At 44.3% G+C, this 17,784-nt stretch overlaps 2 protein-coding genes across 18 annotated transcripts in view; one reads left to right on the forward strand and one right to left on the reverse strand.

The window, feature by feature from the left end:
* The window catches only part of URB2 (URB2 ribosome biogenesis homolog), a 34,049-nt gene extending 22,959 nt beyond the window's left edge, over positions 1–11,090 (reverse strand). The window contains exons 1-5 of one of the 12 annotated variants that reach the window (XM_070228283.1): positions 10,773–11,002; positions 8,861–8,999; positions 8,216–8,362; positions 7,023–7,199; positions 1,910–5,240 (exon numbers count right to left, since the gene is read on the reverse strand). In XM_070228283.1, the coding sequence (XP_070084384.1) occupies positions 1,910–4,826 (2,917 nt within the window). In that variant the 5' untranslated portion in view covers positions 4,827–5,240; positions 7,023–7,199; positions 8,216–8,362; positions 8,861–8,999; positions 10,773–11,002. Of the gene's footprint in view, positions 1–1,785; positions 5,241–7,022; positions 7,200–8,215; positions 8,363–8,860; positions 9,000–10,635 lie in introns of all 12 variants that reach the window. The other 11 variants (XM_070228300.1, XM_070228295.1, XM_070228290.1 and 8 more) reach the window with 11 other exon arrangements.
* Positions 10,121–17,784, forward strand: part of TAF5L (TATA-box binding protein associated factor 5 like) — a 30,790-nt gene continuing 23,126 nt past the window's right edge. The window contains exon 1 of one of the 6 annotated variants that reach the window (XM_070228325.1): positions 10,121–10,622. The gene's annotated coding sequence lies outside the window, so the exon portion shown is untranslated. Of the gene's footprint in view, positions 10,623–11,130; positions 11,263–11,375; positions 11,817–17,784 lie in introns of those variants that run through there. The other 5 variants (XM_023646271.2, XM_070228336.1, XM_001497583.5 and 2 more) reach the window with 5 other exon arrangements.

Raw genomic sequence — 17,784 nt, forward strand, 5'->3', positions numbered from 1 at the left:
TGCCTGCATGCACCTTTCAACCCAAAGTCCATAGTTCTGGGCCACTTTATAGCAACTGTCCTGTAATTTGTATAATTTATGTGAGTGCCTGTTTACTTAATTAGATAGGTCAAAATCAACACTTCAGTCATCTCCAGAGTAGGACAGAGTTCCACACATTTTTAAGCATTTTAAGCATTTTTAAAAGTGATGGTTTCTATAATTGAATTGAGGTAGTCTATTCCACTGTGAGAAAGTATCCTTACAAATGCTCATTTTTATGAGCTGAAACCTATGTGAATCAAGTCTGAGGATACAGGTGGCCACCCTTTGGTTATTCAAAGCCACCTTGATGCTCCCTCTCTCGCCCAAAGCCTTGGGCGACTCCTCACTTGGCATTTCTTCCAGACTTCTCTCTCCTCTAGTCCCTTCTCTAGACACAGTCCAGCAGCTCAGGTGTATGAGGCATGGACCAAGTGGCAACACTTGGGCCCGTGGTCTGAGGGCTCAGTAGGGCAGCTGGCCTCATCCCCTCCAAGAGCATGACTGAGATTTTGTCCTTGGAGTCAGAAGTACCACAAGCCAAAGGACACACAGTTAGAACTCAGAGGCAACCTCAACTCACAAAGGTTGGAGGAAAAAAGGAGGAACACAATATTTTGTTTAACAAAGGGGCAGAGGGGGCAGAGGTTTAGACCACCAGCTGCCATTTCTTAGAACATTAATTTAGAACACTGTAACTAGTGTTAATAAAAGACTAAATTTTAGCCCCCATTAAGAAGGTGAACACCATTCCTTAAAAAAGTTGCTGAAAGAATAAGATAGAACATGTGACACCAAAGCCTTTCAGTCAATCCACAATCAAGGCAGAGATAGAAAGGCTATTCAAAGGGAGACAATAGCAGCGTTATTCAGGCCACACACTTCAGTTCTGGCGCTGGCCCAGGCAGACTAGTCAGCTTTACTTCCTACAAGGCCTCATTTAATGCTTTTGTATCTGAGCATGACTGTGGCCCCATCTCGCCCATCACAGCTTCTCCACAGGGAAATAGAGAAGTTGGCATGGGTTCTGAGGGTTAGGCTTGGCTGATGGACCACCCCCCAAACTCACCTCAAAGGACTATCATAACTAACCTCAACCCCTCAATAACCAAAACAAAAAGGCAAAACGAACCCACACCAACTTGAAACAGTTAGGGATGAAATCTAGCCCAGTAACCTTTGACCTAAAGGACAAGAGATATCGAATCATCCTGCACGAAGACACTGGCTGGGTTTGCGTTTCTGATCAGCTGGCCTAGAAAGTCAATATCCAACTGAAAGGCCCAGATGACATCACAGGCTGAGCCTCTTTCTGGCCAGCACCTATAGCCCCAATGATAGCTGGGCACCACACTGAGACCTAGGGGTTGAAGTTCTGCCCTCAAGGGATTTTATGAATTTCCCTAAAAATCAGTCATTTGCATTTTTTAAAAGTTGGCAGATCTTGTATCTTTCTTAAGTCAACTGATGGCACTCAAGATCTAATACAGAAGAGCCTACTAATAAGGATGAATTTATCTGTTGACCATCCAGGGCCAGGACAGATAAAAACTAAAAGAGAATAGTATATCTCAAAACTATAAACTAGAACAATCTCCAAAATAAGTGAAAAACTAAGGTGCTAAACAACATATCGATAAGAATACCATTTGTATAAAAAGGCAAGGACACAACTGTGAGGGTGCTGCTTCCACGTGCAGAGAAGGCAGATATTGGAAATGCATTCCTGGGAGTCGACGGGAGGGGGGTTTTCTCACCACTCACCGTGTCGTTCCTTCTGAAATGAACACCTGCTCCAAGGTGGGGGGAAGCTCTCTTTGCCGGCCACTTAGCTAGCTTTCACCAAAAACTCTGCAGTGCAGAATCAACTCAAGAGAAAAGATCTTACCTGCAAGAACTTTTCTCACAGAATGAAATATGGAGATAAAAACAGAATCCTTCTTGGGATGTAGTTCTGGGGCCAAAAGGAACAGAGTTAAAAACCGCACAGCTGCCTGGAAAGACTGAGTGTCTCCTGCAAGAGCTGGCAACTCTGACAGTATTTGAGAGTAAACACTCTGGTAGAGGGCAGGATGGGAGAGCTGCATTTTGTCTGTCATTGGGGAAATCTCTGTCCCGTGGTGCCTGGAGTGCTGGCCCACATCTGCTTCCAAGAGTGTGCTAACCGACGAGATGAAGGCAGAGGGAAGGCGCCGGCCCTGCGCCCCATGTACCAAGCAGAGCTGGAGCACAACTCCAGTATGGAGAATGGCTTGCTGCAACAGCTCAGGCAGTGCTTCTGTGGCCTCGTGTTGCTGCATCCATTCTTTAACAAAAGGCCCCAGGACTTGGCATAACTTAGTTAAAGACACCAGAAGGAGCTGCCTGCCCAGAGGAGTTTGATTTTCCAATTGTTTGCCTGAAGTTGCTTCAGTGTACGGTTTGAACCTTGAGAGGAATGCGATGATTTTCCCAAAATTGAGCACCAAGCTCAGCTTTATCTGGATAAGCAACTGCATGAGCTGTTCTAAGAATGTCCCTATCACTTGGAGGAATTCCAACCAAGAAGGGTCATCCATATCAATAAGAAATCTACTACTCATTTTGAACAATGAGGTCAGTACAATCTCAAAAATATCACTAATGTACATGACTTTGAGCACTGAGCGGGCACTTTTGCCCCTTTGCAGGTAAGCAAGGAGCTGGTAGCAAGTCATCAAAAACTTGAGGTTCAGTGAGGAGGAGCAAGAGCCCCCCACCTTGCTGATGGCCATGGACAGTAACAGAAGAAAATAACACACATGATGGGGACTCAAGAGGTTGTCCAGTTGCAGAGTAGAAACAACTTCTAAAAGCCGCAGGATGCTGTCTAATTGTTCCCCCTCCAGCTGAATGGGAAAGTCGCTCCTGACCAAGGATAGTAAGTTTTGGGCAATTTCTCCTCTTGGTTCTACAACATCAGGTCCAACTTTTGCAAATATGTTTTCCCAGTGAGCCACAACCATGTGGTCCTTTACAAAAAGCCAGGGAAGCTGCTGACTAAGAAGACTAGAGTCACTTTGGACACCAGAACACAGAATGCTAGTACATCTTGCAGTTAGGCACATTAAGAAAGCAGAATGAAGGGACTGCATTTCTGGAAAGAGAGGGCTGTGAAGGACGGCCTTGGATATGTTCTCAAGTGTGACATTTAGCTCCTCATCTGCTGAGCCTTCCTGGGCTCTGCTCATTGGTAAAGTTCTTAGCAGGACATCAGCCAGGTATCTCACATCATCTGGAGAGAGGTACGATATTAAAATGGAGAGATTTGACATAACCAAGTGCCAGTGTGCTACGGGGTATGTGAGTGCACTCACTGTCCCCACTTCACCATCCCAGGAAGCTGCGGTCCTCTGAGTCAAGCTTTCTCTGCCAGAACCAAGAATGTAGGCAGCATCACACTTAAGAGAGTGGAGGGCTGCTTCAGACAGGAAACTAGTTTGCACCAAAGTCCTTTTCATTTTCTGCAGGTAGAGGTGTTCTAAGCAATATCTGCCGAGAGTGTCAAATTGAGCCACAAGCTTTTCTATCTTCTTCCAGTGGCATGTTTCTATACCTGGGAGCAATGAAGGGAGGTCAGAGACCTCTGGAACACCACCAGTAAAGGCCCCAGACACAGAGTGATACTGGCTACAGTTTAGACTAAGCATGGCATCAACCTGGGCCCAGGTGTATGAGAGCAGGAGCGCAGAGTCACTGACCTTCTGTAGCCACAGCTCACAGTCTGGGCCCTGGCAGTCCAGGAGAATGTGCAGCAGGGGCTTCACGAGCTCTTGGAGCATCCTTTCCATCGTGCACTGTGTCCGTCTGATGACAGGCAGAGGTGTGCTATTGTCCAGACTCCTCATATTGAACATGACGCAGTGCAGCAGCGAGCTCAGGGACAGGGACTTCAGGGCCATGTCGACATCAGCTCGCAGAGAAGGCAAGACCAAAGACTGGAACTTGTCCAGCACAAGGGACCATGCATCCAAGACCTGACTGGGGGGCAACTCCAGGAGGCACTCACAGAGCACCGTGGAGGGCCCTGCGGCCAGCACTGGCTGCCTCAGCGCCTCAGCAGCCGGACGACAGATCACCTCCAAAATCTCCTCAAACAACCGTGGCACCTGCCGGAGTTTGACATATGTTTGGAAGAGAGTGTTGATAAGTGCCTCCTGGGCTTTTCGGGTTCGAAACTCTGTTACTTCTGCATCAATCCACGCTGAAGCCAACAGGTCATCCAGGTCTGGCTCCAAAATCAAATGGTTCAGAGACATCAGAACCTTGAGGCAGCGGAACCAGGCCGGCACAGAGGCTTGGGAATGGTTTATCAGCAGCTCAGCCAAACGGCGGTAAAAGTGGAACTGAGCTTCTCCATGCCGAATCCTATCAGTGGCAATGTTGTAGATATTACTGTTGGCCACAGAGTTCAATAGCTGTTCCACAACCAGGAGTTCGGTGGTCCAGTCTGAGGTGGACAGGGCTTTTATCTGCTCCTCTGGCAGGTGGGAAAGCCTCAAGCAGCCAAATAGCCTGGGGAGCGCCCGGAAGCAGAGAAGCTGGTTCCCCTCCTTGAAGTAAGAATCTAGAAAGAGCTTATATAGCAAGGCCACTGAGTTGGCTACAACAGCAGCATGAAGGGATGGTTCACAGTAGCTGGTATCTACCAATCTAGCAATCACAGTGTCCATGGGAGCTAGAAGATTCTTCATGGTCCCCATCTTCTGGTCACCTTGCTGCTGCTCCAAGAGCTCCTCTTTGTAGGATGAGAGTAGCTCGGGCTGAAAAGCTCCGCCTCGAAGCATGGCCTCAATCTGACTCCTAACATCCCGGCTCAGTGCCTGCCGCAGCTGGCCCTGGCCACCCTGTGTCCACGTGCCCCCCGAAAGTAAGTGCCTCAGGACTAGGCAGGGCTGGAGCAGATGCCCAGTCACCTCCCCAAAGGCACGTCTTGGGTTGACCTGCTGCTGCTGGATCAAGATGTAATGGCCAAGGGCCAGGTGAATGACCTCGAATAACTGGGGTACCACAGCTGCTTCTGGCTGCCTACAGGTGGACCAGCACAGCTGGCTCAACAAGGTGACTATCAGCTCCTGTTTGGCTGTGTAGATGACAGCAAGGGCAGGTGTTGAGAGGATGCGCTGGCAGCAACTCAGCACAGCACGGATGTTTCTTTGGGATCCCGAAAGAGAGAACTCGGCTATTCTCTCATTTATGATCTGAGCATTAAGAAAGAAAGACAACCATTACTGACTCTAAACCCAAATATATACACAAAAAATACAACAGAATCAATAAACTCACTCCTTGCCCTCACCTTGATGAGAACGAAATGCCCAGATTATCATATCTAAATGAACTTAACATTTACTTAATGTACCAAAGGAAAGTAAAGTACCTGTTTTAATTCCTTCACACATCCACCTCCTATCAATATACATTTGAGAAAGGGATTGATGCCTTTGTAAATCTGCTGTCCCTGTTTAAAGAGCTGGGGTTTGTAAAGCTTAAACTCTACAGATCACTTTTTCTTGGATCCTAAACCTGCAATTCAGCTTAGAAGCTACAGGTGGACGGACAGTAACCTTGGGTTATGATCCTGTAATCAAAAATACATTTTTATAGTCAATTATACTGTTTCTATTTAAAAAGACAAAGCAAAAGGCACTCTTAAAAAAGGAAAGCCATTGATGCCAGATAACTACTTATTATATAGCAACCCCACAGTCTACTCCTTCCAAAAATCAGAAATTCACAAACACCAGAAATTATGAGGGCTGAGCAGATTCCTAAATTCACTCATAGGCTATGTGACTTGCTCCTAGTCTTACGGCATCTGAGAATCAAATTTATCTTGGATGCTAAGTTATCAGTAGCCAAATGACACAGATGTGATGATCTCCATTCAAGGAAATGCTTTCTCTGGAAAAGCTGAAACAAAAATGTCAAATACCTAAATGCCAATGCATTACCACAGTGATTTCCAAATTCTTCTGACTACATAATCCATCTACAAAAACTTTTTCCACACTTACACCCAATAAGGATAATTTATTTATAAATTGTATGCATGTACTATAGTACTACTATTTATATAATTATAAAGCATGCATGAAAATTAAAACATAACTTTTTTTTTAAACATATAGAGATGTCGTAAGATTTTCTTCCCACACTCGCAAAGAACCATTCAGAATAACCCACTTTGGTGACCAGTCGTCTATTATTTTTAAAAGCGACACACAATTTAGAACAGAATTTCAAGAACTACTAAAGCCTATGAATCATCAGGCAGCTGAACTATTTAATTCTTCTTTTACCAGCCTCTATGGCTCTTCTCTTTCAGCCTGCACACTCATATGGGTGAGATGGTATTATGGTCAAGAAAACAGGCTTTGCAATCAAGCAGATCTAGGTTCAAATCCCGGCTCAACCACTTACTAGCTGTGTGACTCTTAGCAACTTACTTAACTGCTCTGAGCCTGATACACAGTAAGTGCTCATTAGTAGTACTGTTTATTGTCACCAGCTACTCTTACAGTATTTCATGATACTCAGTTTTGACAATGAGGTTCGTAATTCTGATCTCCGACTTCAAAATCACTTTGAGTCAAACAACCTTGGCAGCAATTCCTATCCAGATTTTGGCCTTTGATTTCCCTCTAAGCCAACAAAAAGGTGGGGGGAAAATCACAAAGCAGTATAATTTGCTGGTCATCTTTTCCAATTAAAAAGGTAATCAACAATCAGTTTATGAAACACTTCTATGCTTTTCTTGAATATTAAATAACAGTGCTTAGCACAGTGTAGAGCATACAATACACATTCAATAAATACGAGTTGCTATTATAATTCTAATAGTATTATTTCCTTCTCCTCCCCTACCTTGATATTTGCTGCATCTTCATATAATTAAACCTGAAACAAGCCTCTAGCATTAACAGGAAATCAACAGAGATGCATGTAACAGATACAGGACAACACAGGAAATTGTTAATTACCTTGACTAGGGAAATCTGAAGGTTAATTGTCTTTCCATTCTTGAGGAGATTCTGCAATTTTCTGCTGTGCAGAATGTTATCTATATAGATCCAAAGCCTTTCAACAATGTCTTCCTTCAGCTCAAGTTTTTTCTTATAAAATGCAACCAACGACTGTCTTGCCCAATCAAGTAATACCTGAATTTGGAAGAAATATACTCTGAAAATAAATGAATTTCTTTAGCAACAAAGAAAGAGGACAGGCATTTATAGGGACATTCCATGCATAAGCAAATCCAACTGTCAGCGGAAAAAACTATCCTTTAAAACTTATCTTTGGTAATATTTTATTGCATACATATTCAGGTATCTTAAAATGTTTATTATTAAAGAAGTAATAAAAAAAGAAAACAACAAATTTTGGGGGTCGGCCTGGTGGCATAGTGGTTAGGTTCACAAACTCCACCTAAGCAGCCCCAGGTTCCCAGGTTTGGATCCCAGGTGTGGACCTACACACCGCTCCTCAAGCCATGCTGTGGTAGCATCCCACATACAAAATAGAAGAAGATTGGCACAGATTTAGCTCAGGGCCAATCATCCTCAACAACAACAAAAAAGAACTTTGTCTTCATGGGTCAAATAAAAAATTTCAAGTGAAACAACAGTTTCTTCTAACTTCTAACTTCTCTGAAGTTGTACTAAATTTTAAAAGCTGGAAGCACAAGAATTGCTCAGAATGGCCACAAAATGAATCACACACAAAAGTAAAAATGTAGAGTCAAAGGACAGGGGTTTGTGCCCAGGCTGCCCATGTTACCCATGGCTTAACCCTCCAATCTATTTACCTTACGCAGAAGACAGAGAGTCTTCTGTGAAATAATGCACAAGTGCCTTATGAAAAGGAGGGTTGAACATATATAGTTTCCATTATTGTGACATGTTTCCTGATTCATAAACATGAGGAAAGGTGGTGAGGCCTCAGTTCATGATACGAGAACTGTCACTAACAGAATGAACAGTGACAGATGCTAAAAGGAAAAAAACCTCTCAGGATAAGATAGTGAAGCCCTTGATCGAATTGTCTGCCATGACTTCCCCTTTTGGCTTACCCTGTGTAGCATTTGCTAAGTGACTGTCAAGCTGCCAAAAGGAGTCTCAGGTGCAGCCAGATTTAGGAACTACTAGCAAATATGACAGCGCTCCACATACTGTACCTCATCATCATTTTAACAGATGTAATCCATCTTTGACACATTTTGTGCTGTCTTAATACCAGCATACGTGTGTATGTTAATCCAATTTCGTGAGCTCATCATCCTGGTGTCTCCATTGTATTCACAGTATTTTTTAGCCAAATAAGCCTGAGAAATGTTAAAAATGAGCGATGTCTTTCTTAGTTCCTAATCTATTTCTAGAACGGCTTAGTACAAATACTAAACCTTCTCTACTTCCCAACCTTCAATTCATCAAAGTCCAAAGATGTTTAACAAAGCACCAACAAGCAACACTACTGGAGCATCACTTTGGATTTACAAGTAAATGGAGCTGCCTAAAGACGCAGAACTTAACTTCTGTAACCTAATTCCCAATTTGTTCACTGATACACATACTTCATTCAGAATATAAGAGATGTTTCCGAACATAAGAGAAATGCTAACTAGATTTTGTAACAGAAAAACTTTACTAATGTAATTCCTTACAATACCTTTTTTCACTGACATTACTTTTAACTTCCAACCATGTTTCCTTCCCCAATCTTTTCTCTAATCTTTTAAAATCTTAACTAAGTGTCAATATGCAATTTACATAAGTGTTAATTATTTTAAGTTGTAGAAATGTAAGTTTCACATTAAACTTACTTGTTCTTTATTTGGAAGAAAGCATTGGTGGGAAATCCAAGCAAAGTGAGCTAGTTTTAGTTTATCTTCCCAGGAAGTTGCCTTGCTTTTAAGCTTAAGGGAAATGCCAGAATAAACAGCAGCCATTGCTACACTTTTTCTAAGATTTAAAACAATGGAAAAAAAATATTAGATTAAGGTCAAACTCAACAAGCACCAGAAAATAAACATTATCTATCTTATTGTCAAATAATATATAGTCCTTAAAATTTTTTTTTCAATGAATTAAAACACATCAACAGAATTGTCAAGCCCAAGTCTATACATAAGACGCTTGAGCCCATGAATTTTCCAGGGGAAATTCAGACAACAGCAGGCAGAAAACACACACATAGGTACAAGTTTTCCTGCTGTGATCAAACACCACAACCCCAGAAGTGCGTGTGCAGGAATTCAAGTGGACAAAATGCAAAGTGTTCAAAGTACTTTGAAAACAGATTCATTCACACATGGTTTTAGATGGAAAAAGTTTCTGCACAAATCTTCTGAAATATACTATGTATTATGTATTAGGACCAGCTCCATTAAAGAGCTTCAAGAGATAAACAAGCAATATATGGAGAAAAATTCTGCAAGTAAAAAGAAATACAGTATAAACCCAATCCTAATACAAATACTGTTATTTCAGCTGCAACAGTAACTTCTCACTACATTCAGTTATGTATACATTTACAAACATACATTGCTTCCAAAGACTCTACAAAATATATTTACACAATTAAGGCTGTAAAAATAGAATACAATTAAATCATGAATAAGGAAAGAAAGTAAACATACCAACCACCTACAATTACTACCAAACCGAGGTAAACATAGCTTTGAGTTTCCTAAAAGTCACAGTAAAAAGGGGAAACATATCAGGTTAAGCCATTTTCATTATACAAAGGGAAACAAGTCAGTTCCTCAAAAGAGAAAATTTTTCTTGATGCTTAATAGTGAAATAAAATTATTGAAAATAAAAAGCAAAACAGGACAATGGAAATGCCAAAAAACGATCGCAGTTCCACGTTTCTAATATAAATACTGTCAAACCAAAAGAATTTGCTACACTGAGGGCTAGATCACTTGCATTTTTTAAATCTCTGGGGCCTGAAATCCTACAGACCTACCTTCGGAACTTATTCCCATAGGTAACTAACTATACACAGAATGAGAGAACACTGGGTGAAGGACACTTCCATTCAGCATGGTATCCATCACTCTATTACAGAGAACAAGAACAGTCAAGCGCTGTCAGTTTTCCTGTTTCACCAACCAGTTCAACAACTACTTATTTAACTTCTAAGTTCAATGTTAGACAGCCATCGCGACAGCTACAAAGTAGTTAAAAAGTGTTTGCAGAATTGGCAACAAAGACTCTCCAGATACCCTCCGGGTTCTACCAACTTTCCACTCTCGGCGCCCTCGGCGACGTGAAAATAAGCCCGATGCGGGAAGCAGAGCGCCGTTAGTACGCACGCAAAGGCCGCTTACGCGCGGCCACATGCTGAATCCTGCCCAGCAGAATGAAACCAAGTAATGAGAGTCAGGAGAGAGCAACAAGGAGCGATGTGAGAGGTCGCCGAAGAAGAGAGTCCAGTCAGCTCTCGCCCAGCGCTTGCTGACTACGGGAGAGGCCAGGCCCGCGGCGGAGGGTAGTCCCTAGGCAAGGCGCTCCCCTCGAGGTGGGCCCCAGGTCGGCCCCAGGTCCGAGCCGCGGGCGAAGGCAAAGAGCCGTCCCCAGGTAAGGAGCTCACCTCGAGGTTGGCCCCAGGTAGGGGCCGAGAGCCGGGGCAAAGGGCGTCCGTCCCCAGGTAAGGAGCTCACCTGAGGCCCCGGCTTGGGTAGGGACTGCTTGCTCGAGCGGAGGGTCGGCCCTGGGGCGGGTGCTCACCTGGAGGTCGGGCCCACGTAAGGGCCGCGGGCGGGGGCAGTGGGCCGTCCTCAGGTAAGGTGCTGCCCTCGAGGCCAGCCCCGGATGGGGACCACGGGCGGGGACGAGAAGAGCGGCGGCTAGGTCGGCCTCCGCGCGGCCCACCACGTGGGAGCGGCCCCCTGGGCGCTCCTTCCGCCCGACGCCGGCGGCGCGAAGGGGCGGGGCGGCGCGCACGCCAGGCATTGCCAGCCGAGCACCGAGGCGCCTCGCCCATTGGCGGAGACAGTTGCGCGTCGGAGGCCCGAGCGCCCAGCCCGCGGCCCGCTCCGTGTCAGTCAGTCATGGAGCGGCGGCCCAGAGCCGCGGCGGAGGCGGCGGGGCGCGGGGCGCGGGGGCCCGGCTGAGGCGGCCGTCGGAGCGAGACCTGCCGCAGGGACGACGGAGGCGGAAGCAGCCGGATCCCGGAGGCGGCGGCGGCGGGAGAAGCCGGAGCCGCCTGGGATGTTCAGTGAGCGCGGGGCGCGGGCGGGAGGCCGGGCCGGGGAGGGAGGGAGCGCGGGAGCGCGGAGGCCTGGGGGGTGGGGGCGCGCGGAGTCCCGCCGGCGGCGGTGGGGGCGGGGCGGGGCGGGGCGGGGCTCGGAGCGCGGGCGCGGCCGCTGCTCCGCCCTGGGCCTGGAGTCCCGGCGGCCGGCGGCGTGGCCTGTAGTCCGCACCCCCTGGGGGCTCCGCTTTCCCGCCCGGGGTCCTGCGGGGCGGCCTCGGGCGCTCGTCGGGAAGGGTCCTGAGTACCGGGCAGCCAGGCGGGAGCACAGGTCCAAACCTCTTTCTTCATTTAAGGAAAAAGGAAATGTCTTTGGCCGAACTCAAGATTAAACTTCGCACATGGTGGTTGTGAGCGGAGGGGCGTGAGGTCGACCTCTGCATGTAACAGGGGAGGTCTCGGGTCAGACTAAGTGTTGCTGGAGGATCCGACCTGCAAGGTGGCCTTGGAGGTTAACTCATGACAGCGTGTAAGGTTTGTGCGCCTAGGCGGTCCTCGCGAGGCTCCTGAAAATGTGTTAGGTAAGGCGTTGGTCCGAAGTGAGCTGATGGTTAGAAATAGGGTGTCATTTTAGACTTAGCGGAAGTGGAGTACAGGAAAGCTTTATGCAGTTCTCCCATCAGTTGTGAAAGTGTCGTTATAATGCGGATCTCGCAGCTTCTGTGGTTCTGGGATCTAAAGGTAAATCTGCCAATCCAATGCGGCTTTCGTCTTAAATTACCTAAACTCTGACCTTGCAGATTGAAATCTTAGAATGGTAATTCCCGCGAATTAAACAGTTGGGCGCCGTGTTGGGAAGAAGAGTAAGGGCGGAGTTCGTCTTCTGTTAGATGATAGAAATGTATGAAATACCTGAGTTGTAGGGTAGAGGGAGGACACAGCAGCTGTTCTCCAGCCTTGGTCACAGCCCTGCTTGAAAATGGGTGTAGGAAAGGGAGATTGTGCCGCATCTTAAACTCCAAGAAGCTTAATATAGTGGATGGGGCTTGATGACTACATAGACCTAAGGTTGAAACCATGTAACTATTTGTGTAACTTCTGTTAACCTCAGTTTATTCTTCTGTAAAATGGGATAATGACTGATAACTTGAAAGGGGACCTTGGGGCCGGCCCTGTGGCGCAGCGGTTAAGTGTGCACATTACCTTTCGGGGCCCCCGGTTCCAGGTTAGGATCCTGGGTGTGGACATGGCACGGCTTGGCACGCCATGCTGTGGTAGGCGTCCCCACATATAAAGTAGAGGAAGATGGGCATGAATATTAGCTCAGGGCCAGTCTTCCTTAGTAAAAAGAGGAAGATTGGCAGCAGTTAGCTCAGGGTTAATCCTCCTCAAAAAAAAAAAAAAAGTGGACCTTTTAAAGGGTACCAGAAAAAGGAATAATGGATGTGAAAATGCCTGAAATATAAAAAGCACTCTGTCAATATTAACTATTAGCTACTATAATTTCCTGGGTTTTAGCAAGATACTTTCTAGATTCCTTGTAGGCCAAAGTTTTTTTGTGTTATCTGTGAAGCATACTAATTTTGATTTTTTTTAGTGAACTACAAATCCCTCCTCCCTTGAAAATCACTGTTAAATTAGGAAACGAAAAGGTGGGCTTGCCTTGAGCATTTTTCTTTGTCATCAACAATAAATCAGATTAGTATGTTTTGGAATAGTTTTGTTGGTCCTGCCTCTAAATATGAGGTTTCTGTGTGCTTCTGTGACTGTGCAACTGGGTAAAGGCCTCACTTAACTGCTCAGTAACTAGTTTTTTGGGTTTTGTTTTGCAAACAGATGTCTGTCACAACACCTATGAAGGGCATCTCGGGAGAAAGGGAGGGTTTGTTTTTGATGATCTATTTTAGCTGGAAGAGAGCCCTAGAGATCCTGTGTTAAACCAGCATTACCCAGGGGACAGTACTAGAAGTAAAGCTTGCAGCCTCTCTTCATGGGGCACACAGCTTCTCAGGTAGTAACTGTTCTGATCATTTTCTCAGCAAGCATCTGGTAAGCCTTCACTATTATGTCCCCCAAAAAGCCCCTGATCTAATGTAAAACCCTTTGGGCAGCAGGACACTGTAAAGAGTGAGAGCTCAGACCCTGCAGCCAGTTGGCCTGAGTTCTCGTCCCAGCACTGCAGAACCTTGGGACAGTGTCTGACTTCTTTGGGCCTCAGCTTTCTTGTCTGAAAAGTGTTAGCTTGCTTACAGGGTTTTGAGATGTAGAGGAGATAATCTATGTGCAGCACTTGAAATAGTGTCTCGCCAGTGGTGTATGCTCAGTAAGCGTTAGGAATTTGATAGTGGTGGTGTAGGAAACAAAGAGTATTGTGAGTGCTGTAGATGTTTTTTCCTAGGTTCAGGGAGTAGAGGGGGCCACGTTAAAGGAAGCTTTTGGGAGGGAGAGAGGAGCTGAGCTGTGAAGTCTGAGTGGGATTTAGCTAAACCAAGCTGGAATGCCAGTGTAGGGGTACCTCCAGTTAATGGAGGAGTCTTGACCAAAGCCCCTGGAGGTGAGAGGGTGGGGTGGTACTCACCAGATAGGTAAGTGAAGGTGGATCAGAGTAACCTCGAAATGACACAATGGAGATTGAATTTTTTTTATCCTCCACACTGGTGGAGGCAGTAGAAAGTTTTTAAGTTGATTACACACAGCCTCAGATTAGCTTTTTGGAAAAACTGGGCTTACCTACAATACTGTGGCATTGTATTAAAAGTAGGGAAGGCTCATCCACCTGTCCTGGCAGCTTTGTGTCTGCCTGTGATTCCAAAAGGAAAATAACTACTTAGCAGAGACAAGCATTTTAATCCAAATCTGGAAGCTGAGAGAGTACTTACAGAAGGCATGAAGAAACCCTTAGGTCATTCCAGGCAGCCTTCTCTCCTAAAAGTTATCTTCAAGGGTATTCTATATGTGCCTGATGACAAGGCAAGGTTTCCCGCAAAAGTGTCCCTCTGAAAAGAGGATATCACCTCGTGTTCAAACCTCTCCTATTGAAGGACACTCAGTTACTCTTGGAACAACAAGATGCTGTTTGGGAAACACGTATTGGGCTGAAACAACCTCATTCGATGCTAGTTTGGGATATTTATAGAATCAATAAGTGAGTGATGAGTGAAAAAAAAGTTCTGCCTACCTGAATGGGGATTGATGGCTCGGGTTAAGATTTCCAGTGAGTGCATCATGAGGATTCACAAAGTGCTCGCTCATAGCCGATTTGGTAGATGCGAAGGTGGTGTGCTCTAGAAAGTGGAATTTGATGATTCAGAGCGGCTTAAGTGACCACAGGGACTCTGGTGTTGAAGATGAAAGTGAAGAGTTAGAGTAAAATTGTTTCAGGAATTAATATATTGCCTTATATATTTTTAAGTACATAGATGTAAGCTAATAAATTAAAGATTATAAACAGACATTTGACTATTTCATCTACAATCCTAAAAGATTTTTTTTGTTAACCAAAAACTTTTCTTCCTAATTTTCTCATTGTAAGAGTAAGGTTGTCTCAGGTTTGAACTTTCCTTTTAAAGTTGGATGTTTTAACAGAAATTAATTGCTACTCTGTTTCTCTGCTGAAGCAAATTCCCTTTTCTCTTCTCATTTTTTTAACTTTTAGATGGTTTAAAGAATGTTGTATACTGACAAAGTTTGGAAAACACTATAGAGAACTTCCATTCATAATTCTTTGTTTAGCAGTCGAATAAAATAGTCTTCTGGTAAGATGTCTTGAAATGTATCTATATCTTAATCACTTTACAGTGTTTGGTAATAATAAAAGGTTGCCCTGTTTTTAGTAACAAAATACTAACTTTTGGAAATTTGATAGTTTAGTAATCAGAAGTGTTTTGCAAAACTTTGTGAATTAACATTTTGAAGCTAAGATATTGATGCTTTAGTTTCACGAAGTAATACCATGGTCTAGAACTGTGTTGTCCGCTGCAGTAACCGTTGGCCTCATGTGGTAACTTAAATTTAATTAAAATTAAAAATTTAGTTCCTCAGTTACACTAGCCACATTTTACTTGCTCAATAGCCCTTTGTGGCTGGTGGCTACCATACTGACCAGTACAGACCTAGCACATTTCCATTATTGCAGAAAGTCCTGTTGGACAGTACTACTTAAGATGAAAAATTGAAGATCACTCCACTCTGAGACACACACAGATGTTTCAGTGTCATTAAAGTATCTCTGAAACCTCACTTGCTGCATTTGAAGTCAGTTTCAGGGAGAACTGTAAACATAGGGAAACATTTCTCCTTCTTCTCTGTTTCTTGTCTGCAGTAGTGTTGCCAAATAGAGTATCCATGAAGGTTTTCTCTGTGAAGTCAAACAGTAAATTATGCGTTTTGAGTGAGAGAGTGTGCCGTACTCTTCCATGTTAATGAGGTTTTGTAGAGAAATAATTTCTCTGTCCTGTAAATAGTATTAAAGTAGGAACCAAATATCTGTGGATTTTTTTGGTTCATAAAAATTCAGAGAAATCATGAGCCTAAAGTAAACTCTCAAGAATTCCAGGCAGAAGCTAGACAAGGCTTAGTTTATTTATTGTTTGTTTGTTTGTTTTATTTCAGAAAGACTGGCCCTGAGCTAACATCTGTTGCTCATCTTCCTCTTTTTGCCTGAGGAAGATTGTGGCTGAGCTAACATCTATGCCAGTCTTCCTCCACTTTGTGGGATGCTACCACAGCATGGCTTGATGAGCCGTCTTAGGTCTGCGCCCGGGATCCAAACGTGTGAACCCCAGGCCACCAAAGCAGAGTGCACAAACTTAACCACTACACCACTGGGCCAGCCCCTACTCACTTTATTTTTAATGTGAGTTTCAAAGATGAGAAAAGCCCTGTCTCAGAGCCCCCTCCATCTGTTTGGGGGAACTAAGGAACAGTGATGGCAGGAGTGGACAGCCTGTATTGGCAGTTCGGGGTTGGGGGGAGGGGGATTTTAAGTTTGGGAGAAGCATAATCAGATTTGTCCTTTACTTTGCCTGCATTCTAAAGGGTGGTTTGAGGTAGTGCTAGAAGTGGGAAAATACTGGAGTAGTTCAATTGAGAAGAGATTTGTGCTGTGAAATAGTAGCAGTGAGGATAGGGTAGCAGCAGTGGCTCCAAGAGAGAATCCTGTGTAGAATAGGAGTTACTGGCTGCTTAGAAGTGAGAGGGAGAGAGAGAAAAGAATCGTAAGATGATTGGGTTTTTTTGCTCTAGTGGTGGGTGGTGGCACCATTAAGCTGACTAGGAAAACAAGGAGAAGGACGAGGTCTTAAAGGAAGATAAATTTGAGCACAGTGAATTTCAGATGTTTGCGACTTCTGGGTAGACATGCCTTTTAGACTTGAGCTCAGGAAGGTGATCTGACTAGAGACTGTAAGTCTTGGGTAAGTAGTGTGATGATAGGGAATGTGAAGAATGAGAAGCAGACCAAGAATGGAAGAGGAGGAGCCAGAAAGACACGTTTGCAAGAGAGAGAGTGTTTCAAGGGAGGAGGTATGTTCAGCAGTGAGAGACCATGTAGGATAGTGTGGAAAAGTGACTGTTAGATTTGGCAAGAGTTGAGGAATCTCAAGTCTAGTAAATAGCCTGCTGAGATAGGGAGTAGGCTCATTAGCTGGGTAGGGAGACTGGTGCAGATTTGGAATGGTGAGGGTGGGAAGCTATAAGGAAAGAGAATAGTTGACAAGAAAGACATCATGGAGGTTGCCACTGGTGGTGGAGAAAAGCAATTTCTAGTGACATCTCCCTGCCTGGTTGTATGATTTCTGCTCCTCCTCCCCCCACAAAAAAAAACCCTCCAGGTTCTACATTGCATCCTGAGCTCCCAGCTATGAGCCTTATTTGTGTGCCATTTATTTCTTGGGACATGATGGAAAAGAGCACAGCTTCAGGTGTATTCATGTCAGTCTGTGATTGAGCAAAGACTGAATGTGAAAGGCCATTATAATTTTAAAATTATATGAGGTATGACTGAGTCTAAGAGTAGAATGGCTCATTTATTTTTCAGCTGTGATTTATATTTTCACAAAGCTAATTGAATACACTTTATCAAGATGATTAATGCAAAAGCTTAGATTTTTAAGTCCTACTTAGAATGACCTTTTGATAGCTATTACACCCGTCTAGACTGCTGCAAGTAAAGAGAAGAAAACTAATATTTGATTACCTAGTAGGCACTTTACATGACATCTCATTTAACAAAAAATACAAAATAATTTTTATCTGTTTTTAAGAAAAAATTTACAGTTGGAAAAAATATATTTACTTAGGAAAAAACCAAACACCTAGCAACTTGTCAGTATACTCAGTTGGGGAGCTGATTTGAGGATGGTGAGTTTACCTGAATTTGTTTTGAATTCATCCATACTCAAAGCTGCCACCTTATATCGAGGGGGTGCTGTCCATGTAGTACTCTACTGGCATTTCATGGAATTGTATAGTACTTAGCCCGTGAAGTAATGGGCTTGGGGGTGTCCCTCTAAGCACCCCTCCACTAACCATAGGCATTGAACATAAGCG

This window comes from Equus caballus, chromosome 1 (assembly GCF_041296265.1).
Source record: "Equus caballus isolate H_3958 breed thoroughbred chromosome 1, TB-T2T, whole genome shotgun sequence".
Taxonomy (NCBI): domain Eukaryota; kingdom Metazoa; phylum Chordata; class Mammalia; order Perissodactyla; family Equidae; genus Equus; species Equus caballus.